Consider the following 22,962-nt stretch of genomic DNA (forward strand, 5'->3'; position numbering starts at 1 on the left):
AGTCTCCAGGTCCAGATGAATTACACCCCAGAGTACTGAAGGAGGTAGCAGAAGAAATTTTTGAACCCCTCTCCATAATCTTTGAAAATTCTTGGAGAACAGGGGAAGTGCCAGAAGACTGGAGAAGAGCAAATGTTGTTCCTATCTTCAAAAAGGGGAAGAAGGTGGACCCAGGCAACTATAGGCCGGTGAGTCTGACTTCTATACCAGGAAAGATCTTTGAACAAATTATTAAACAACATGTATGTCAATACCTGGATAAGAATGAAGTGATTAAACAGAGTCAGCATGGGTTTGTAACTAATAAGTCTTGTCAGACTAACTTAATTTCCTTCTACGACGGTATCACTGATTGGGTGGATCAAGGAAATGCTGTAGATATAGTATATCTTGACTTCAGCAAAGCATTTGACAAAGTCTCTCATACAATCCTTATTGAAAAAATGACTAAGTATGGAATGGACAAGGCAACTGTTAGGTGGATTCATAACTGGCTTAGTGATCGGACCCAAAGAGTGGTCGTAAATGGCTGCACATCCAGTTGGAAGAATGTCTCAAGTGGGGTACCACAGGGCTCTGTCCTGGGCCCTGTATTGTTCAACATCTTTATCAACGATTTAGATGAAGGAATTAAGGGTAAACTGATTAAATTTGCTGATGACACTAAGCTAGGAGGGATAGCTAATACTAGAGAAGACAGAGAGAGGATTCAAAAAGATTTAAATAAACTGGAGAAGTGGGCAGCAACTAACAGAATGGTTTTTAACAGGGAGAAATGCAAAGTACTACATCTGGGCAATAAAAATGAAAAAATTATATATAGAATGGGAGGAATAGGGCTAAGTGACAGCACATGTGAAAAAGACTTGGGTATACTAATAGATCACAGACTGAATATGAGTCAACAGTGTGATGCAGCAGCAAAAAAGGCAAATGCAATTCTAGGATGTATTAACAGAAGCATACAGTCTAGATCACGTGAAGTCATTATTTCCCTTTACTCCTCTTTGGTCAGACCTCATCTGGAATACTGTGTCCAGTTTTGGGCACCACATTTTAAAAAAGACATCAACAAACTGGAGCAAGTTCAGAAAAGAGCGACCAGAATGGTGACCGGTCTGCAAACCCTGTCTTATGAGGAAAGGTTGCAGGATTTGGGAATGTTTAGTTTGCAAAAGAGAAGACTGAGAGGAGACTTAATAGCTGTCTACAAATATCTAAAGGGCTGTCACATTGTAGAAGGATCAACTTTATTCTCATTTGCACAAGGAAAGACTAGAAGCAATGGGATGAAACTGAATGGGAGGAGACACAGATTAGATATTAGAAAAAACTTTTTGACAGTTAGAGTGATCAATGAGTGGAACAGGCTGCCACGAGAAGTGGTGAGTTCTCCTTCAATGGAAGTCTTCAAACAGAGGCTGGACAGACATCTGACCGGGATGATTTAGCGAATCCTGCTTTGAGCAGGGGGTTGGACCAGATGGCCCAGGAGGTCCCTTCCAACTCTACGATTCTATGATTCTATGGTTCTATGATTCTATGCCCGGGCAGCGCCGGGCTCTTCAGCTAGTTAAAATATATTTTAAAAAATACACAAGTTTGGTATCGCTGTAATCGTACTGACAAGGAGAATTACGTTTTCCTATCACTTTTACCACAGAATGAATGCCATGAAAAGAAAACAGGAAAAACTGTGGCGAAATCATGTTTTTCACCATACTTGGAATTTTTCTCCAATTTTGGGATACATTATGCGGTAAAATAAATGTCATCGTTCACAATAAAATTCCTTATTTGTTTTTTTTTTTCTTGTTCATAAGTAAAATAACAAAATCAGAACAAGACCGGCACTAGGACCCAGCAGAGAGCAGTTACTGCGGCGCTCACCTCCAGCCATCACGTGGTAATGACATGTCACATGATGCTGAGCTGACAGCTTCTTGCTCCGCCCTTGCCCATAAAAGCTGTTCTGGGCGGAGCCAATGTGTTCTTTGTTCAAACTTGTGCGCGCCCCCGCCTATTTGGCGCTCCTCGTGGACGCGCTTCAGTCGATCTAATTCGTTTTAACGATGTTGCTCTTTTCTCACGTTTTTTTTTTTTTGCACCAGCTGACCACTGCTAAATGCGCTACGCTGAAAACATTAAATTTACATCCTTCAGTAAAAGTATAGAAAACAATCTTGGAACGTCTTTACTGTTTTGCTACTGCTGCGCATCATAAAACACTGAATAAAAAAAACCGCAGGATAAAATACCGCAGTCAAAAACCTACCGTTCTCTACAAATCATGCGGCATACGCCCGACCACTGCTAAATATATCAGTAAAACGGAAAGAGAAACACTGTATTTTTTGTATTCTCGCCCGCCTGTGTCTGCGTATAGAGGGCGCTGAATGTCCTAGAACTTGGCGGTATTTGCGTGTGTCGAGCCCGCCCGCTCTGATTTATCTGTCTAGAGCTGTGTGTCGCTTTGTGTTTGTCGGGCCCGCCCGCGGTTGAGGCGCAGCTTGTTGTGTGCGGGGCCCGCCCGCTCGTGTCTCTGCCCTCCCGCTCTTGTGCTGCGGCTGAGGGACCCGCCCGCTGCTATTTCCCGTGTGCGCGTCGCTCCCGGCTGCTACTGCTATCGGTGCCGGTGTGAGCTGGGCCCCAGCCTGTTCTCCCCGCCTCCCTTCTCCTCACGTGTCCCGGCGGCAGTGCAGGAGAGGCAGGGAAGGGAGCGCCTCACATGACCCGTGTGTTTGTCCCCGTGATCAGATCCGTCGGGCCTCCCGCCTCCTCCTCCCCGGGCCGCCCCGGGCCCCGGCCCCGCACAGCCTGACCCCGGGGGGGCCCTCTCCCTGCCCGAGCCCCGACACATGGACATGCTGGATCAGGGCCTCGACTCCTCCGCTGCCGCCAGGTGAGAAATCCAGTCCCAGGCTGCGGCCTACACCCCGGAGGCTGAGTATGGGGGAGGGGGCGCGCTGACATCTGTGACTGCAGAGCCCCCCGACTGCTGACCCCTGTGACTGCAGAGCCCCCCGACTGCTGACCCCTGTGACTGCAGAGCCCCCCGACTGCTGACCCCTGTGACTGCAGAGCCCTCCGACTGCTGACCCCTGTGACTGCAGAGCCCCCCGACTGCTGACATCTGTGACTGCGGAGCCCCCCGACTGCTGACCCCTGTGACTGCGGAGCCCCCCGACTGCTGACCCCTGTGACTGCGGAGCCCCCCGACTGCTGACCCCTGTGACTGCGGAGCCCCCCGACTGCTGACCCCTGTGACTGCGGAGCCCCCCGACTGCTGACCCCTGTGACTGCGGAGCCCCCCGACTGCTGACCCCTGTGACTGCAGAGCCCCCCGACTGCTGACCCCTGTGACTGCAGAGCCCTCCGACTGCTGACCCCTGTGACTGCAGAGCCCCCCGACTGCTGACATCTGTGACTGCAGAGCCCCCCGACTGCTGACATCTGTGACTGCAGAGCCCCCCGACTGCTGACATCTGTGACTGCAGAGCCCCCCGACTGCTGACATCTGTGACTGCAGAGCCCCCCGACTGCTGACATCTGTGACTGCAGAGCCCCCCGACTGCTGACATCTGTGACTGCAGAGCCCCCCGACTGCTGACATCTGTGACTGCAGAGCCCCCCGACTGCTGACATCTGTGACTGCAGAGCCCCCCGACTGCTGACATCTGTGACTGCAGAGCCCCCCGACTGCTGACATCTGTGACTGCAGAGCCCCCCGACTGCTGACATCTGTGACTGCAGAGCCCCCCGACTGCTGACATCTGTGACTGCAGAGCCCCCCGACTGCTGACATCTGTGACTGCAGAGCCCCCCGACTGCTGACATCTGTGACTGCAGAGCCCCCCGACTGCTGACATCTGTGACTGCAGAGCCCCCCGACTGCTGACATCTGTGACTGCAGAGCCCCCCGACTGCTGACATCTGTGACTGCAGAGCCCCCCGACTGCTGACATCTGTGACTGCAGAGCCCCCCGACTGCTGACATCTGTGACTGCAGAGCCCCCCGACTGCTGACATCTGTGACTGCAGAGCCCCCCGACTGCTGACATCTGTGACTGCAGAGCCCCCCGACTGCTGACATCTGTGACTGCAGAGCCCCCCGACTGCTGACATCTGTGACTGCAGAGCCCCCCGACTGCTGACATCTGTGACTGCAGAGCCCCCCGACTGCTGACATCTGTGACTGCAGAGCCCCCCGACTGCTGACATCTGTGACTGCAGAGCCCCCCGACTGCTGACATCTGTGACTGCAGAGCCCCCCGACTGCTGACATCTGTGACTGCAGAGCCCCCCGACTGCTGACATCTGTGACTGCAGAGCCCCCCGACTGCTGACATCTGTGACTGCAGAGCCCCCCGACTGCTGACATCTGTGACTGCAGAGCCCCCCGACTGCTGACATCTGTGACTGCAGAGCCCCCCGACTGCTGACATCTGTGACTGCAGAGCCCCCCGACTGCTGACATCTGTGACTGCAGAGCCCCCCGACTGCTGACATCTGTGACTGCAGAGCCCCCCCGACTGCTGACATCTGTGACTGCAGAGCCCCCCCGACTGCTGACATCTGTGACTGCAGAGCCCCCCCGACTGCTGACATCTGTGACTGCAGAGCCCCCCCGACTGCTGACATCTGTGACTGCAGAGCCCCCCCGACTGCTGACATCTGTGACTGCAGAGCCCCCCCGACTGCTGACATCTGTGACTGCAGAGCCCCCCCGACTGCTGACCCCTGTGACTGCAGAGCCCCCCCGACTGCTGACCCCTGTGACTGCAGAGCCCCCCCGACTGCTGACCCCTGTGACTGCAGAGCCCCCCCGACTGCTGACCCCTGTGACTGCAGAGCCCCCCCGACTGCTGACCCCTGTGACTGCAGAGCCCCCCCGACTGCTGACCCCTGTGACTGCAGAGCCCCCCCGACTGCTGACCCCTGTGACTGCAGAGCCCCCCCGACTGCTGACCCCTGTGACTGCAGAGCCCCCCCGACTGCTGACCCCTGTGACTGCAGAGCCCCCCCGACTGCTGACCCCTGTGACTGCAGAGCCCCCCCGACTGCTGACCCCTGTGACTGCAGAGCCCCCCCGACTGCTGACCCCTGTGACTGCAGAGCCCCCCCGACTGCTGACCCCTGTGACTGCAGAGCCCCCCCGACTGCTGACCCCTGTGACTGCAGAGCCCCCCCGACTGCTGACCCCTGTGACTGCAGAGCCCCCCCGACTGCTGACCCCTGTGACTGCAGAGCCCCCCCGACTGCTGACCCCTGTGACTGCAGAGCCCCCCCGACTGCTGACCCCTGTGACTGCAGAGCCCCCCCGACTGCTGACCCCTGTGACTGCGGAGCCCCCCCGACTGCTGACCCCTGTGACTGCGGAGCCCCCCCGACTGCTGACCCCTGTGACTGCGGAGCCCCCCCCGACTGCTGACCCCTGTGACTGCGGAGCCCCCCCCGACTGCTGACCCCTGTGACTGCGGAGCCCCCCCCGACTGCTGACCCCTGTGACTGCGGAGCCCCCCCCGACTGCTGACCCCTGTGACTGCGGAGCCCCCCCGACTGCTGACCCCTGTGACTGCGGAGCCCCCCCGACTGCTGACCCCTGTGACTGCGGAGCCCCCCCGACTGCTGACCCCTGTGACTGCGGAGCCCCCCCGACTGCTGACCCCTGTGACTGCGGAGCCCCCCCGACTGCTGACCCCTGTGACTGCGGAGCCCCCCCGACTGCTGACCCCTGTGACTGCGGAGCCCCCCCGACTGCTGACCCCTGTGACTGCGGAGCCCCCCCGACTGCTGACCCCTGTGACTGCGGAGCCCCCCCGACTGCTGACCCCTGTGACTGCGGAGCCCCCCCGACTGCTGACCCCCCGTGACTGCGGAGCCCCCCGACTGCTGACCCCCCGTGACTGCGGAGCCCCCCGACACTGCGGAGCCCCCCGTGACTGCGGAGCCCCCTGACACTGCGGAGCCCCCTGACACTGCGGAGCCCCCCGTGACTGCGGAGCCCCCCGTGACTGCGGAGCCCCCCGTGACTGCGGAGCCCCCCGACACTGCGGAGCCCCCCGTGACTGCGGAGCCCCCCCCGACTGCTGACCGCTGTGACTGCGGAGCCCCCCGTGACTGCAGAGCCCCCCGTGACTGCTGACCCCCCCCCCCCGACTGCTGACCCCCCCCCCGACTGCTGACCCCCCCCCCCCCGACTGCTGACCCCCCCCCGACTGCTGACCCCCCCCCCCCGACTGCTGACCCCCCCCCCCCGACTGCTGACCCCCCCCGACTGCTGACCCCCCCCGACTGCTGACCCCCCGTGACTGCAGAGCCCCCCGACTGCTGACCCCCCGTGACTGCAGAGCCCCCCCCCCGGCTACCGACCCCCGTGACTGCAGAGCCCCCCCGACTACTTAACAGTCGAGTGCTAGGTTTATGACTTATAACTACTTGGTTTGGGAACCTTACCTTTAGCACCATTACTTAAGTGGTGCTCATGGTGTTTTTCCCTTCCCCTCGACTACTGTCTCTATGTATAATGTGTGGTCCCCGCTGTATCCGTTTATCACTGCTGTATATAATATATACCCCGGCTCCCATCCCATGTATATAATATTATAACATACACTACCGTTCCAAAGTTTGGGGTCACCCAGACAATTTTGTGTTTTCCATGAAAACTCATACTCTTATTAATCAAATGAGTTGCCAAATGAATTTAAAATCTAGTCCAGACATTGACATGGTTCGAAAAAAAGATTTTTATTTGAAATAATAATTTTCTCCTTCGAACTTTGCTTTCATCAAAGAATGCTCCCTTTGCAGCAATTCCAGCATTGCAGACCTTTGGCATTCTAGCAGTTAATTTGCTGAGGTAATCTGGAGAAATATCACCCCATGTTTCCAGAAGCTCCTCCCACAAGTTGGTTTGGCTTGATGGGCACTTTTGGGTACCATATGGTCAAGCTGCTCACACAACAGCTCAGTGGGGTTGAGATCTGGTGACTGCGCTGGCCACTCCATTACAGATAGAATACCAGCTGCCTGCTTCTTCCCTAAATAGTTCTTGCATAATTTGGAGGTGTGCTTTTGGGTCATTGTCCTGTTGTAGGATGAAATTGGCTTCCATCAAGCGCTGTCCACAGGGTATGGTATGGCATTGCAAAATGAAGTGATAGCCTTCCTTATTCAAAATCCCTTTTACCTTGTACAAATCTCCCACTTTACCAGCACCAAAGCAACCCCAGACCATCACATTACCTCCACCATGCTTGACAGATGGTGTCAGGCACTCTTCCCGCATCTTTTCATTTGTTCTGCATCTCACAAATGTTCTTCTGTGTGATCCAAACACCTCGAACTTGGATTCGTCTGTCCATAACACTTTATTCCAATCTTCCTCTGTCCAATGTCTGTGTTCTTTTGCCCATATTAATCTTTTCCTTTTATTAGCCAGTCTCAGATATGGCTTTTTCTTTGCCACTCTGCCCTGAATGCCAGCATCCCGGAGTAGCCTCATCACTGTAGATGTTGACACTGACGTTTTGTGTGTACTATTTAATGAAGCTGCCAGTTGAGAACCTGTGAGGTGTCGATTTTTCAAACTACAGACTCTAATGTACCGTATATACTCGCATATATGGCGAAATTTTCAGCCCATTTTTTGGGCTGAATGTCCCCCCCACGTCTTATACGCGAGTCATATACTAGGGGGTCGGTGGGGTAGTGGGGGTGTCAGATCATACTTACCCCCTTCTGGCGTGGTCTCTGCAGCCCCCCTGCTTCTCCCGGTCTCAGGCTCCTTCCTTCAGCAGTCACGTGGTACCGCTCATTAAAGTCATGAATATGCACATATTTATGACTTTGATCGGTACCACATGACCGTTGAAGGAAGGAGCCTGAGACCGGGAGAAGTGGCGCTGCAGAGACCGCGCCAGGAGGGGGTAAATATATGCCATATTCACCTGTCCCCGCTGCGCGCTGCTCTGTCCTCTCTTCCGTGTCCTGTCTGTGATGTTCAGGTCAGAGGGCGCGGTGATGTAGTTAGTGCGCACTGCGCCCTCTGCCTGAACGTCAATGACAGGACGCGGAGGAGAGGACAGAGCGACGCGCAGCCATGGAGCGGGGATCAGTAAATATCGCCAGTCTCGGTGTCCTGAGCCAGCGGTGACACAGACACCTGTCCACGCCTGCTCAGGACACCGGCATCGGGCCCCCAGCGACGAGAGGTGAGTATGTCGTTTGTTTTTTTTATTTGCAGCAGCATATGGGGTCTATTCTATGGAGCATCTTATGGGGCAGCATATGGGGCATAATCTATGGAGCAGCATATGGGGTATAATCTATGGAGTATCATCTATGGAGTATCTTATAGGGCAATAACCTATATGGGGCATAGTATTCTATGGAGCATCTTATGGGGCCATTATTAACCTTTGTGCAGCATTATATGGGGTGTATTTTGTATGGAGCATCTTACTGGGCCATCATGAACTGTATGGAGCATTATATGGGGCTCCTGATTCAATATGGATATTCAAAAACATTTAACCTACTGATGTCTCAATTAATTTTTATTTTATTGGTATCTATTTTTATTTTTGAAATTTACCAGTACCTGCTGCATTTTCCACCCTAGGCTTATACCCAAGTCAATAAGTTTTCCCATTTTTTTGTGCCAGGGGTCGGCTTATATACGGATCGGCTTATACACGAGTATATACGGTACTTGTCTTGTTGCTCAGTTGTGCAGCGGGGCCTCCTGCTTCTCTTTCTACTCTGGTTAGAGCCTGTTTTTGCTCTTCTCTGAAGGGAGTAGTACACACTGTTGTAGGAAATTTTCACTTTCTTGGCAAATTCTCTCATGGAATAGCCTTCATTTCTAAGAACAAGAATAGACTGTCGAGTTTCACATGAAAGTTCTTTTTTTTTCTGGCCATTTTGAGAGTTTAAGGGTGTGTGCACGCTGCAGATTATGCTGTGGATGGTGTACAGTACCATAATATCCTATGGGAACTGGAAACCGCAGTGCAGATGGTGCAAATTTTTCTGCGCGGATTTGCTGCGGTTTCTAATCCGCAGAAAGAATTGACATGTCTATTCTTTCTGCGGATTCCGCTGCTGTTTACCATCTCCTCCATTGTAGAGGTGATAAACCGCAGGTCTTTTGACCTGCGGATTAATCCGCAGCAGAATCCGCAGCGTGTGCATATACCCCAATGGAGCCAACAAATGTAATGCTCCAGATTCTCAACTAGCTCAAAGGAAGATCAGGTTTATAGCTTCTGTAATCAGCCAAACTGTTTTCAGCTGTGCTAACATACTTGCACATAGGTTTTCAAGGGTATTCTAACCATCCATTAGCCTTCTTACACAGATAGCAAACACAAAGTACCATAAGAATACTGGAGTGATGGTTGTTGGAAATGGGCCTCTATACACTTATGAAGATATTGCATTACAAACCAGATGTTTGCAGCTAGAATAGTCATTTACCACATTAACAATTAGTGATGAGTGAGTAATACTCGTTGCTCGGGTTTTTCCAAGCATGCTCGGGTGTCCTCCGAGTATTTTGGCGTGCTCGGAGATTTAATTTTCGTCTCACATCTGCATGATTTACGACTGCTAGACATCTTGAATACGTGTGGAATGCCTGTTTGTTAGGGAATTCCCACATATATTCAGCCTGTCTACAAGTCGCAAATCATGCAGATGAGAAGACAAAAACTAAATCTCCGAGCACGCCAAAATACTCGGAGGACACCCGAGCAACGAGTATACTCGCTCATCACTATTAACAATGTAGAATGTATTTCTGAATCATTTAATGTTAGCTTCATTGGAAAAAACTCTACTTTTCTTTCAAAAATAAGGAAATTTCTAAGTGTGTATAATATTTACCCCCTGCGCCCATCCCCTGTGTATAATATTTACCCCCCTGCGCCCATCCCCTGTGTATAATATATACCTCCCGTGCCCATACCCTGTGTATAATATTTACCCCCCCGCCCCCATCGCCTGTGTATAATATTTATCCCCACGCCCATACCCTTTGTATAATATGAATATATCAAACCCTCAGCTATACTCCCATTTACTGACAGCACGCAGAGGTCTTTACAGTAGGGTAATGTACGAGGATTTATAAACACGAGTCATTATTTACCCATGATACGTCCGGCCCCCAGGTGGAAACTGTCAGCACCTTACTAATGGGCTCCACTGACTATTCACTGTTATGATGAGATGTTAGTGTAGCTTTAGTTCCTCCATCCTAGTGCTGGAACGCTCTCCTGACCAATGGACGGTATAACCCGTGACCGGGGAGGGTTTGTTACCGTGTAGCGCTCAGTTACCTGTGCACTATGTATAGGGGCTGCCGGGATTACAGCTCCAGGATGGGCACGCTGCAGCCCTGCAGGAATTACCCATTCGCAGTGTAGCTGTGACCGGCCAGAGGGTGGGGAAAGCCCGGTGTTTGGGGCGTCTCTTCATTCCCCTGGGGCTTTGGCGCCTAAAACCAGTTGACACTAATGTCAGTTTTGTGACTGTGTGGCGAGTGTAGTGATTGTAGGGGGCCGAGTTACGTAGTGGCGGAGAGCGTTTTCACCCTGAATACGGGGACACGGGAGATTAGTATTCTGTCTGTTTTATGAATGCGGCACTGATAATGAGTATGCACCATAAGGGTATGTTTCCACGGTCCAGATGTGACATCATGGTGGAGGGTATTTTATGAAATCCCATCTCCACTATGCGCACAGGGACACCAGCGACTTCCCTGCGTAACCGGAAATGCGGCACGTCTTGATAGTACGCAAGCATGTCTATTTATCTTACGGAGACGCTCAGTCTACGCAAGATAAATGGCACCGTCTTATGTATAGGATGCGGTGATTCCGCACAGTTCAATGAACACCGTGTACAAAAGGGGGCAGCGCTTTGGATATGTGCTGTGTCCAAAACACTGCCGGTACAGACCGTGGAAGCATACCGTAAGGCACGTAACCCTTGACAAAAGAGGGGATTTGTAGCTCAGTGGCCCCCCAATGTTCTTCTGAAACCTACGTGTATACAGTGTGCTGCTGCACCCCGAAGTGGCGATATATGGTGTACGGGGCACGTAGTCTGCAGCTAGAGCACATGAGATGGAAGACGCTACCTGTCCCTGTGTAGTTTATAGTCCTCATTACTAATCTGTTTATTCCAATTTGTAGCGGAAAAATAAAAGTAGCAATTTGGGATGTGGCTGCCATATTGTAGCGTCCGGGCCCAAGGTCCATGCAAGGACCACGATTCCTATATAAATATACACACGTGGTCAAAATTGTTGGTACCCCTCGTTTAATGACAGAAAAACCCACAATGGTCACAGAAATAACTTGAATCTGACAAAAGTAATAAAAAAAAAAATCTGTACAAATGAAATTCAGACATTGCTTTTCAACCATGCTTCCACAGAATTTAAAAAAAAAATAAAACTAATGAAATAGGCCTAGACAGAAATGATGGTACCCCTGAAAATAGTGTGACAAAAAGGACATGTTATAGCAAGGTGTGTCCACTAGTTAGCATCACAGGTGTCTACAACCTTGGAATCAGTGAATGGGCCTGTATATAGGGCTACAGATAATCACTGTGCTGTTTGGTGACATGGTGTGTATCACACTCAACATGGACCAGAGGAAGCCTAGAGGCTCCGTCACACACAGCGAGATCGCTGATTTTGTGAAGTCACAGCGATCTCACCAGCAACATCGCTGTGTGTGACACATCAGCGACCGCCCGCCCAACCCCCTCCCCCCCGTCGGGTATCGCAGATCGTGCAGGATCGTCCTGGGTCATTTTTTGATCATTGGTCTCCCGCTGGCCAGCACGCATCGCTGCGTGTGGCAGCGGGAGACGAACGATCAGCGACGACTCTTTCCTAAGGCCCCGTTACACATAACGATGTCCCAGCGATCCCATCCGTGTCGGATCGTTGGTGGGATCGCTGGGACATCGTTATGTGTAATGGGGCCTTAGGAAAGAGTTGTCTCAGGAGATCAGAAAGAAAATTATGGACACACGTTAAAGATAAAAGTTACAAGACCAACTCCATGCAGCTTGATGTTCCTGTGACTACAGTTGTACATACTATTCAGAAATTTAAGCTCTATGAGACTCTAACCAACCACCCTGGACATGGCCGCAGGAGGAAAATAGATGACAAATCAAAGAGACGGATAATACGAATGGTAACTAAAGAGCCCAGAAAAACTTCTATATGTGTACACTATAGGAAAGAAAGAGCGCAATAGGGTCTTATCCGGGTAGATATTGGAAGAAATAAAAGAAATTTACTCACCCTTTCCAGGAGAGATTAAGGTATATCAGATCAGTTGTCAGCTTGCTGCACGTCCAAAGGTCCACTCCGTGACCGCCAATATCAATCTTTTATGGAATAAAATTCTTGGACTTGTGTGCGCTGCTAGACAAAGTATCACATCCAGGTTATGTAAAGAGAATAACCATTTATTTCCCAACGCGTTTCGAAGTACATCACACTTCTTCCTCAGGGGATGTCATGTACTTCAAAACGCGTTGGAAAATAAATGGTTAATCTCTCTACATAACCTGGATGTGATACTTTGTCTAGCAGCGCACATAAGTCCAAGAATTTTATTCCATAAAAGACAGAAAAACTTCTAAACAGATTAAAGGTGAACTTCAAGTTCAAGGAACATCAGTGTCAGATCGCACCATCGGTCATTGTATGAGCCAAAGTGGACATCATGGAAGACCACCAAGGAGGACACCGTTGTTGAAAAAAATCATAAAAAAGCCAGGCTGGAATTTGCCAAACTACATGTTGTCAAGCCACAAAGCTTCTCTGAGAATGTCCTATGGACAGATGAGACAAAAATGGAACTTTTTGGCAAGGCAGATCAGCTCTATGTTCACAGACGGAAAAGTGAAGCATATAAAAAAACGAACACTGTCCCTACTGTGAAACATGGAGGAGTCTCTGTTATGTTCTGAAACTGCTTTGCTGCATCTGGAACAGGGTGTCTAGAATCTGTGCAGGGTACAATGAAATCTCAAGACTATCAAGTGATTCTAGAGAGAAATGTGCCAGTGTCAGAAAGCTTGATATCGGTTGCAGGTCATGGGTCTTGCAACAGGATAATGACCCAAAACACACAGCTAAAAACACCCAAGAATGGCTAAGAGGAAAACATTGGACTATTCTGAAGTGGCCTTCTATGAGCCCTGACCTAAATCCTATTGAGAATCTTTGGAAAGAGCTGAAACATGCCATCTGGAAAAGGCAGCCTTCAATCACGAGACAACTGGAGCAGTTTGCTCTTCCGGAGTCGGCCAAAATACCTGTCGAGAGGTGCAGAAGCCTCATTGACAGTTACAGGAATCGTTTGATTGCAGTGATTGCCTGAAAAGATTGTGCAACAAAATATTAAGTTAGGGTACCATCATTTCTGTCCAGGCCTATTTCATGCGTTTTATTTTATTTTTTTTTAATTCTGTGGAGGCATGGTTGAAAAGCAATGTCTGACTTTCATTTGTTCATTTTCATAGATTTTTTATTTATTATTACTTTTGTCAGATTCAAGTTATTTTTGACCACTGTGCTTTTTTTCTGTCATTAAACAGAAAACAGTTTTGTCCACGTGTATATGGAGCGAATGTTCTTCTATCTTAGATAATGAGTTCTGGTTGCAGCGGCGTTGACTGGCTGCTGCTTCTCTCGCATGAAGCACAGACAGGACAGGGATAAGTCCCAGCAGTTAGGTTGTGCACACTACGGTGAGGGCAGATTAGCTCCTTGCATGGTCTCCTCGTTATGGTTACTTTATTTCACGCCCCTTATTGCTGACCATTTCCCTCATCTTCCACCATCATTTATTTTTTCTGTGTACAGCTGGAAGGCTCTCGTAGATGTTGCCATGTGTCGCCTTACCCATGAATCTTTCAGGGTGACAACCTAGATTTCTTGAGCAGCACCATGTGCCCTTTTATAGAAAATTAACTCCTCGCTGTATGGGAGGTGTAATGCTGACTTTTCCGTAGAGACGACAGCGGAGGCTCTCTCGTACCCCTTCAAAGCCTGCTTTTGTATTGACGGAAAAATAACGGCATAGTGTTCCCATGTCTGTGGGCTGTTTGCAGTTGCGGAGCTACGACTACAGAGCCTTATGCCGCACAGAGGAGGCTCATCACACTTGTCCTAATTCTCACCACTCGTGAAAGTGTTAATCCGCTGCCAGAAGCCGATTAAAATGCAAGAAGAGTGATGCGTATTAATAGGAAGTCGCCAGTGACTCCAGCCGAGAAGTGAGACTACTTCAAAGTCGTTAAGCAGAGCCGCTACCTTCGCACGGCACTACGTCCCCCAGTCTGCGGATGATGGGAGTACAGGGGTGTTAGAAAGTAAGGGCAATCTCCCATCTGTCTGCCAAGGGTCCATTAATAAATGTGGTGTAAGCTTAAGTGGCTCCTTACTGTTCTCCCGATAGTTTGATACAATGTATCAGTACAGATAAAGACATCATACTAGCAGACAAGTGTAACAAAGTGTCAGCTGTGAGAAGGATGCAAATAGCGGATTCATTACAGAAATGGAAAGTCTGACAATTTTCTGCTGCTTCTAGTTTTTCTCTATTTGCAAGATCTCTGCTGGCTGTCAGTGAATGGCTTCCACTCATAGACAGTAAACCTGTCCCTCCGCGGAAGCCCCCTATGCATCGGACAGGGATACCCCTCTTTGTGATCCACGGAAGCCCCTCCGCATCAGACAAGGATACCCCTCCGGGCGATCCGTGGAAGCCCCCTCCACACCGGACAGGGATACCCCTCAGGGTGCATCGCGTTTGGACGGCGGTTTTCTTCTCAGGGCATATCAGGCTGCGCGTTGGCAGAAGAGCTAGGAGCCTCCGTGACAGGACACAGGGCTTCTCCCTAGAGCTGAGTCATGGGATGTTTCACAACAAGATGGAGTGGCCAAAATAGGATGGAAGGGAGCTGAGCGAGCCCGTGTGGGACCACCACTCCCAGCAGAGCAGCTTATAGCAGATGTAGTCTATTGTGCGACTGTTAAAGGGGCCGTCACCCCAATATGTCACAATGACTGGATCTAACATAGCTGTCCAAATTTGAGAGCGAAATTGAAACGATGGTACTGCCCATAATCACGGGGGCATCAGCACTCACTAATTCGTTTTATCTGGTGCCATCTATTGCTGTGGCTCCGTTGCAGCGTTTTGCTTCGATTTTCAGAAAACTGCACAGAATCATTCGGATCATCACATTACAATTTCTTTTTCCTTTTACAGTCACGACAAAGGACAGGAAGCGGACGAAGTGGTAGAGTTACAGGACGGTAAGTGTCCGTTAGCTTTTTTTTTTTTCCCCAGCAGAAACTTGAATATATTCTGTAAAAAGCTCTATTTAGACCTGGCTGTTGTAGTTACCTTGAAAATCAGTGCCATGTTATGAAAATCTGCATTTCATCTTTTTTAGCAGCTAAAAGTCCAGCTCCTTTTCATACCAGGTGTTCTGACACAGATCTTCGAAGTACACTAGTTTCCTCGGGTCTTCGATATCTGTATAATAGTGTATGAAGCTTGTTTTGTGAAATCTGGCGGCAGATCCTCTTTTAAATGGTTACATCAAAATGCAAATGATGGGTTATAACTCACCGCTCACTGGGGGTCCGACCATCGGTACCAAGAACTGGGCTCTGAAGTGAGTAGTTAAAATAGAGGGGGAGTTGGGAGACCCCTATAAATATCGGATGGTCGGTCAGCCATGGATTTCACACTCCAACGCGATCCCTTTTACTTCCCACTGTTACATTGTAACGAATGAATATTGGCATCGGTAATGCACCGTTATCTTTCCTGCAGATGACACAAGTGCCGATGAGCACACGGCGGTGGCCATCGCAGCAGTCCAGCAGGCGGCCTTCTCCGAGCACAACATCCAGTACCAGTTCCGCACAGAGAACAATGGAGGACAGGTACCGGTCACAGCGATTCTACTACCCCTCCGGGGCACAGTCTGCCCTGCACCCATGGAGTATGACATGTCCTCTCTGTGTTCTCAGGTGACGTACAGAGTGGTCCAGGTGACGGACGGTCAGCTGGACGGACAGGGGGACACGACTGGTGCCGTGAGCGTTGTGTCAACCGCGGCATTTGCTGGCGCCCCACAGGCTGTGGCCCAGGTGAGAGGTGGAGATAAATCATGATAAAAAGGGTTAGAGTGCAGCTCTGGATTATAATACAGGATGTAATTCAAGATAGTACAGGATCAGTAATGTACAGTTGTGACCAAAAGTATTGACACCCCTGCAGTTTTGTCAGATAATACTCAGTTTCTTCCTGAAAATGATTGCAAACACAAATTCTTTGGTATTATCTTCATTTAATTTGTCTTAAATGAAAAAACACAAAAGAGAATGAAGCAAAAAGCAAAACATTGATCATTTCACACAAAACTCCAAAAATGAGCCAGACAAAAGTATTAGCACCCTCACCCTAATACTTGGTTGCACAACCTTTAGCCAAAATAACTGCGACAAACCGCTTCCGGTAACCATCAATGAGTTTCTTACAATGTTCTGCTGGAATTTTAGACCATTCTTCTTTGGCAAACTGCTCCAGGTCCCTGATATTAGAAGGGTGCCTTCTCCAAACTGCCATTTTTAGATCTCTCCACAGGTGTTCTATGTGATTCAGGTCTGAACTCATTGCTGGCCACCTTAGAAGTCTCCAGTGCTTTCTCTCCAGCCATTTTCTAGTGCATTTTGAAGTGTGTTTTGGGTCATTGTCCTGCTGGAAGACCCATGACCTCTGAGGGAGACCCAGCTTTCTCACACTGGGCCCTACATTATGCTGCAAAATTTGTTGTTAGTCTTCAGACTTCATAATGCCATGCACACGGTCAAGCAGTCCAGTGCCAGAGGCAGCAAAGCAACCCCAAAACATCAGGGAACCTCCGCCATGTTTGACTGTAGGGACCGTGTTCTTTTCTTTGAATGCCTCTTTTTTTCTTCTGTAAACTCTATGTTGATGCCTTTGCCCAAAAAGCTCTACTTTTATCTCATCTGACCAGAGAACATTCTTCCAAAACGTTTTAGGCTTTTTCAGGTAAGTTTTGGCAAACTCCAGCCTGGCTTTTTTTTATGTCTCGGGGTAAGAAGTGGGGTCTTCCTGGGTCTCATACCATACAGTCCCTTTTCATTCAGACGCCGATGGATAGTATGGGTTGACACTGTTGTACCCTCGGACTGCAGGGCAGCTTGAACTTGTTTGGATGTTAGTCGAGGTTCTTTATCCAACATCCGCACAATCTTGCGTTGAAATCTCTTGTCAATTTTTCTTTTCCGTCCACATCTAGGGAGGTTAGCCACAGTGCCATGGGCTTTAAACTTCTTGATGACACTGCGCACGGTAGACACAAAAACATTCAGGTCTTTGGAGATGGACTTGTAGCCTTGAGATTGCTCATGCTTCCTCACAATTTGGTTTCTCAAGTCCTCAGACAGTTCTTTGGTCGTCTTTCTTTTCTCCATGCTCAATGAGGTACACACAAGGACACAGGACAGAGGTTGAGTCAACTTTAATCATGTCTACTGGCTGCAAGTGTGATTTAGTTATTGCCTACTCCTGTTAGGTGCCACAGGTAAGTTACAGGTGCTGTTAATTATACAAATTAGAGAAGCATCACATAATTTTTCGAACAGTGCCAATATTTTTATCCACTCTTTTTTTTTTTTTTTTTATGCTTGGTGTGGAATTATATCCAATTTGGCTTTAGAACAATTCTTTTTGTGTTTTTTCATTTAAGACAAATTAAATGATGATAATAATACCAAAGAATTTGTGTTTGCAATCATTCTCAGGAAGAAACTGAGTATTATCTGACCGAATTGCAGGGGTGTCAATACTTTTGGCCACAACTGTATGTGCACAGTGACTGCACCAGCAGAATAGTGGGTGCAGCTCTGGAGTATAATACACGATGTAACTCAGGATCAGTAATGTAATGTATGTACACGGTGACGGCACCAGCAGAATAGTGAGTGCAGCTCTGGAGTATAATACAGGATGTAACTCAGGATAAGTAATGTATGTACACAGTGACTGCACCAGCAGAATAGTGAGTGCAGCTCTAGGGTATAATACAAGATATAACTCAGGATCAGTAATGTAATGTATGTACATAGTGACTGCACCAGCAGAATAGTGAGTGCAGCTCTGGGGTATAATACAGGATGTAACTCAGGATCAGTACAGGATCAGTAATGTATGTGCACAGTGACTGACCAGCAGAATAGTGAGTGCAGCTCTGGGGTATTTTACAGGATGTAAGTCGGGATCAATAATGTAATGTATGCACACAGTTACTGCACCAGCAGAATAGTGAGTGCAGCTCTGGAGTATAATGCAGCACCTCATTGTTGGTGTATACTGTACATGCCATAGTTCTGTGCTTTACATCATTCCATAAGTCACAATGTGAAAGATACTTTTCATATGTTCTGACTTTGTTCACTGGCGTTCCAGGCGGTCATCCAGAACCCCTTCAGTAATGGCGGAAGTCCTTCTACAGATGCGGTCAGTGGCGAGGCTCGCTTTGCATACTTCCCTGCTTCCACTATGGGCGACACAACGGCGGTGTCAGTTCAGACTACTGACCCTGCGCTGACTCAAGCTGGAGGTAAGTGCCTTCCCCTTTATTCCCCTTCCTTTATAATTGGTGAGGTCAGAGATGGGAGATTCCATGTGACGTACTGCGGCCATCCAGCTGGTCGGTATTCTCTGAGTGCTGATCGGGGCCTGCTGGGTGGGGGCCTGCTGCTTTGGACCCTGTTCATCTCCTTTCACCTCCCAGCTCTTCCGATTTTCTGGGCTTCTGTGATGTCACACAACAATGATCTCGTGGTCACCTGGTTAGTCAGAACAGCAGCCAAGGATGTCAGGATGTGTGCAGAGGTTCGCAGGGCTCCCTGCCAGCTATTAAAGGGAACCTGTCACCCCCCCCCCCCCCCTGGTGTTTTTCAGTTAAAGAGCCACCTTTATCAGCACTAAGGCTGCATTCTGTGAAGGTGGCTCTTCTTTTTCTGACCTCCAGTACTGCCAAAATATTGACTTTTATAATTAGCTCCTCATACCTGTAATGTGTCCCACAGGTATGTTGTGTCCCCCTCTATCAGCCACCTACCATCCGTCAATCATGCCTGTCCCGTGCCTCGGCGCCGCCCACGATCTGTCCATCATGATGCCCCGTGCGTCGCTGCTTCCTCTTGACTTGAATCCCGGCGCCTGCGCTGTAACAAGTGTTCTCGGGCATGCGCAGTGCGTGCTGCCCAAGAACAGACATCAGGCTATTGCGCCTGCGTGTAGCGGAGGCCCCAGCCCTGCAGTATGAATACATCATAACACACTGCGGGGCGGGATCTGGGGCCTCCACAATGCGCAGGCGCAATAGCCTGATGTCGGTTCTCAGGCAGCGCGCACTGCGCATGCCCGAGAACACTTGTTACAGCGCAGGCGCCGGGATTCAAATCAAGAATAGGCAGCGACGCATGGGGCATCATGATGGACAGATCGTGGGTGGCGCCGAGGCACCGGACAGGCATGATTGACGGATGGTAGGTGACTGATAGAGGGGGACACAACATACCTGTGGGACACATTACAGGTATGAGGAGCTAATTATAAAAGTAAATATTTTGGCATTACTGGGGGTCAGAAAAAGAAGAGCCACCTTCACAGAATGCAGCCTTAGTGCTGCTGCAGGTGGCTCTTTAACTGAAAAACTCCCTGGGGGGGGGGTGACAGGTTCCCTTTAAGTGACAGCAAGCAGAGCTCCTGAACCTGCTCAGAGTTTTATGCACATTGCAAAAATGATGGAACCCGCAACTTATTGTAATTGCGCTTTTCTATCCTCAGGGCAGTTCTATGTCATGATGACCCCCCAAGATGTGATTCCTGCCGGTACACAAAGGACTATCGCTCCGCGCACGCACCCCTACTCTCCGTACGTATCAGACCACCACCTGCTGGACGATGGTGTCAGTGCATGTCCTACAGCTCTGATCTGATCTGAACTGATCACTGAAACTGCGGCACCCCAATTTTTTTTGTTTAAACTGTACCCCCTCCCCCATAAGAAATCAATGCTGGCACTCTACTGTGTATAGGTTAGGGTGCAGCGGGGGGACACATGACTTTTTCATAACATTAGACCTGGTTTATTTATAGTCTCTAACCATGGAGACACATAACCTTACATACAAGCTGTATACACAAAACAGTACTTCATCTCATAGTGAGATCTATATACATGTATGCAATATCTCACGCATACATGGATATATGTATCATCCTCAATTGGGCCTTTTGCTTCCTTCACGATCTAGAAAAATGGACGGAAACAGAACTCCTCGGGACGAGCGACGCAGAGCACAACATAATGAAGGTACGCGGGCGGCACTGCAGACTCTGTACCGTCACTTATTGTATTCGCATTTCCAATATTTTTCCTTTTGACCTTGCAGTGGAGAGAAGAAGAAGAGACAAGATTAACAACTGGATCGTCCAACTATCAAAAATCATTCCAGACTGCAACACGGAGAGCAGCAAAACAGCAGCAGTAAGAGCCGCACATTCACCGTCCTCTACCATAGTGGATTAAAGGGGCAAATCCCCCAGATCAGCTAAACCCTTACATCATCATCGGCGAGGGTCTGAGCGGTGAGACCGCCACAACCAATCCCAAAAATTAAGAGCCGCAGCGACAATTGAGAGCTGCAGTTTCTTAAATGTTTTTTCTTGCATATTTGGGAATTAAAGGGGCAGGAGTGCTGAGTCAGCATCCCCTCTCTCTCTGGGGGTCAGACATCCCCTTGCTCTCTGGGGGTCGGTGGTGGTCGTTTCACTGTTTAAGATTCTCACCAGCCATAAAGTGTCATGACTTTACAAGATGGTGACTAACGCTCGTTGTTGAAGTGATTCCACCCAAATCTTAACAGTCTGACGTGATCAGTAGGCTGAGGGGAAACGGGCTCCCGAAGTCCCCGCTTCAATGAGACATGGATGGTATATGCTGTGTTTGCAGCTCCCTTGGGTCATAACATGTTGCATGTACCATGCTGTGAGGATAATTAAAGGGGTCATCCGATAAACTTGTTTTTATCTCCATTCTAACAGGGATAATTAAAAGAAGGGAGACCTCATTCTGACACCCACTGATCAATAAGTGATGAGCTTTATCCCCATCGGCAGTGTTCGGGCCTGACTGTCACTCTGTTCCTTTTCTGGGGCTGATGCTATAAACATGGAGACAGTCGCGCACGAGTTCTGCGGATAGGTGCAGGTCCCAGCTATTGGACAGCCCCTGTGACGCTTACAGCTGGAGAGCCGCAGTCTCCACTCCTTTTATAACAGCGTGGTTGCCATTACTTCCCCTAGTCAGTAATGGCTGCTTAGAGGGGCGCTCCGGGCAGAAGTGATCGCTGCTTGGTGCCGGGCTGGGATTGATGGAGAATGACACCGTAAATCAAACAAAGCTGATTGTGACACTCGTGCTATGACATTCCTCATTATATTCAGATTTCCCATTTTGCCTCTAGGGTGTAATAGATCCCTTGTTTTCCGGTTCACAGCAGAGTAAAGGTGGGATCCTGTCCAAAGCCTGCGACTACATCCGCGAGCTGCGGCAGACCAACCAGCGCATGCAGGAGACCTTCAAGGAAGCTGAGCGTCTGCAGATGGACAACGAGATGCTGCGCCAGCAGGTCTGTCGTACTCCAGCCTCCTAGATTTATAAACGCCATTTTTAGGGCTCATAGATTCTCATGCTAGTCTCTCGCATGAAAACCTGGGACTGCCGCCCGCACTCAGACCGGAGCGTGCGGCTACATATATTTCTATGCAGCCGCACATTCCGGTCCGATGCCGGCGGCAGTCCCAGGTTTTCATGCGAGAGACTCATTCATGCGAGAGTCGTGTGAGTCTCTCGCAAGTGAGTATGAGCCCTTAAAATGACATCGGCATGGGAGAGGGCGACAAAGGAAGCCGTGTCGCTGCGGTTATTGCTGACCCCAGCATCTAAGAGGTTAAACGAGCAGGATCGGCACAGCTCCTGCAGGCACAGCTCCACACCCCGCCCCGTCACTGTTCTGGCAAGGTGCAGGAAGACTTGGCAGACAGATCTGCAATGTAAACCTCTCTGTCTTGTGTTTCCTTTTCAGATAGAAGAGCAGAAGAATGAGAACACCCTCCTGCGGGCGCAGCTGCAGCAGCATGGCATCGAGGTGGTGGAAGAGGGGCCGAGACAGTAGATTCGGTTGCCCCGCGCTCCTCGTATGAAAGCGAGTCAAAAAAAAAAAGCCACGAGGAAAAAAAAAAAACTTGTATATCAGCTTCCCCCCTCCCTTTGTTTTACCCTTTACCTTTTTGCCCCACGCACCTACCGCTGCCCTGCATTCCCCAGAGACCCCCACTCCTCTTACAATAACCGTGTCAAAGATCTTTCTCTATTCTCGCGAACAGCGTGGCACAAAGAGCGGGAGGTTGAGGGGCTGCCATGGGTCTTCCTTGCAGACTGGAGAAGAACCCTTCAACCCCCCCCCCCCCCCCCCATCAACTTGGACCATGCTCACCTTGGGAAACATCTTCACTGCCAGGGACTTGCATGGGGCTGACGGAAAGGCTGCCCACGCGGCAGAGGGTCTGATTACGTTTGCTTTGCTCTTTATTTTTTTTTTTTTTTTTTTATGATGAATCTATAAATATGAACATACGTAGACTTTTAGCAGTGACGATAGACTGAGTCCCTCGTGTTTTTTTTTTATTTTTAAATCCCCTCTGTGGTAATTCTCTGCACTGGATTAACACGTTGCAGCATTAAACCGGACCCAGAGATTGACACATTGATATTTTATGGGCCCTCGGGAAGTTCTGT

At 49.6% G+C, this 22,962-nt stretch overlaps 2 protein-coding genes across 4 annotated transcripts in view; one reads left to right on the plus strand and one right to left on the minus strand.

The window, feature by feature from the left end:
- Positions 1 to 2,406, minus strand: part of LOC141085300 (natural cytotoxicity triggering receptor 3 ligand 1-like) — a 50,461-nt gene extending 48,055 nt beyond the window's left edge. The window contains exons 1-2 of one of the 2 annotated variants that reach the window (XM_073570579.1): positions 2,276 to 2,406; positions 1,891 to 2,135 (exon numbers count right to left, since the gene is read on the minus strand). In XM_073570579.1, coding sequence (XP_073426680.1) covers positions 1,891 to 1,900 — 10 coding nt within the window. In that variant the 5' untranslated portion in view covers positions 1,901 to 2,135; positions 2,276 to 2,406. The remainder of the gene's footprint in view (positions 1 to 1,890; positions 2,136 to 2,275) is intronic. The other variant, XM_073570580.1, reaches the window with a different exon arrangement.
- Positions 2,407 to 2,490: 84 nt separating this feature from the next.
- On the plus strand, positions 2,491 to 22,449 carry USF2 (upstream transcription factor 2, c-fos interacting). Of its 2 annotated transcripts, none has more exons than XM_073570576.1 (10): positions 2,491 to 2,902; positions 15,321 to 15,367; positions 15,894 to 16,006; positions 16,094 to 16,213; positions 18,558 to 18,711; positions 19,947 to 20,034; positions 20,417 to 20,475; positions 20,555 to 20,649; positions 21,629 to 21,793; positions 22,250 to 22,449. In XM_073570576.1, exons 1-10 carry the CDS (start codon positions 2,859 to 2,861, stop codon positions 22,337 to 22,339), a joined length of 975 nt encoding a protein of 324 aa, XP_073426677.1. In that variant the 5' UTR covers positions 2,491 to 2,858; the 3' UTR covers positions 22,340 to 22,449. The 2 variants fall into 2 exon arrangements, with proteins under 2 accessions (XP_073426677.1, XP_073426679.1); XM_073570578.1 differs by having other exon boundaries at positions 2,495 to 2,902; positions 21,662 to 21,793.
- The last annotated feature ends 513 nt before the right edge of the window (positions 22,450 to 22,962 follow it).

Source organism: Dendrobates tinctorius, unplaced genomic scaffold (assembly GCF_039654945.1).
Source record: "Dendrobates tinctorius isolate UK_male_01 unplaced genomic scaffold, ASM3965494v1 ptg000028l, whole genome shotgun sequence".
In the NCBI taxonomy this organism is placed as follows: Eukaryota; Metazoa; Chordata; class Amphibia; order Anura; family Dendrobatidae; genus Dendrobates; species Dendrobates tinctorius.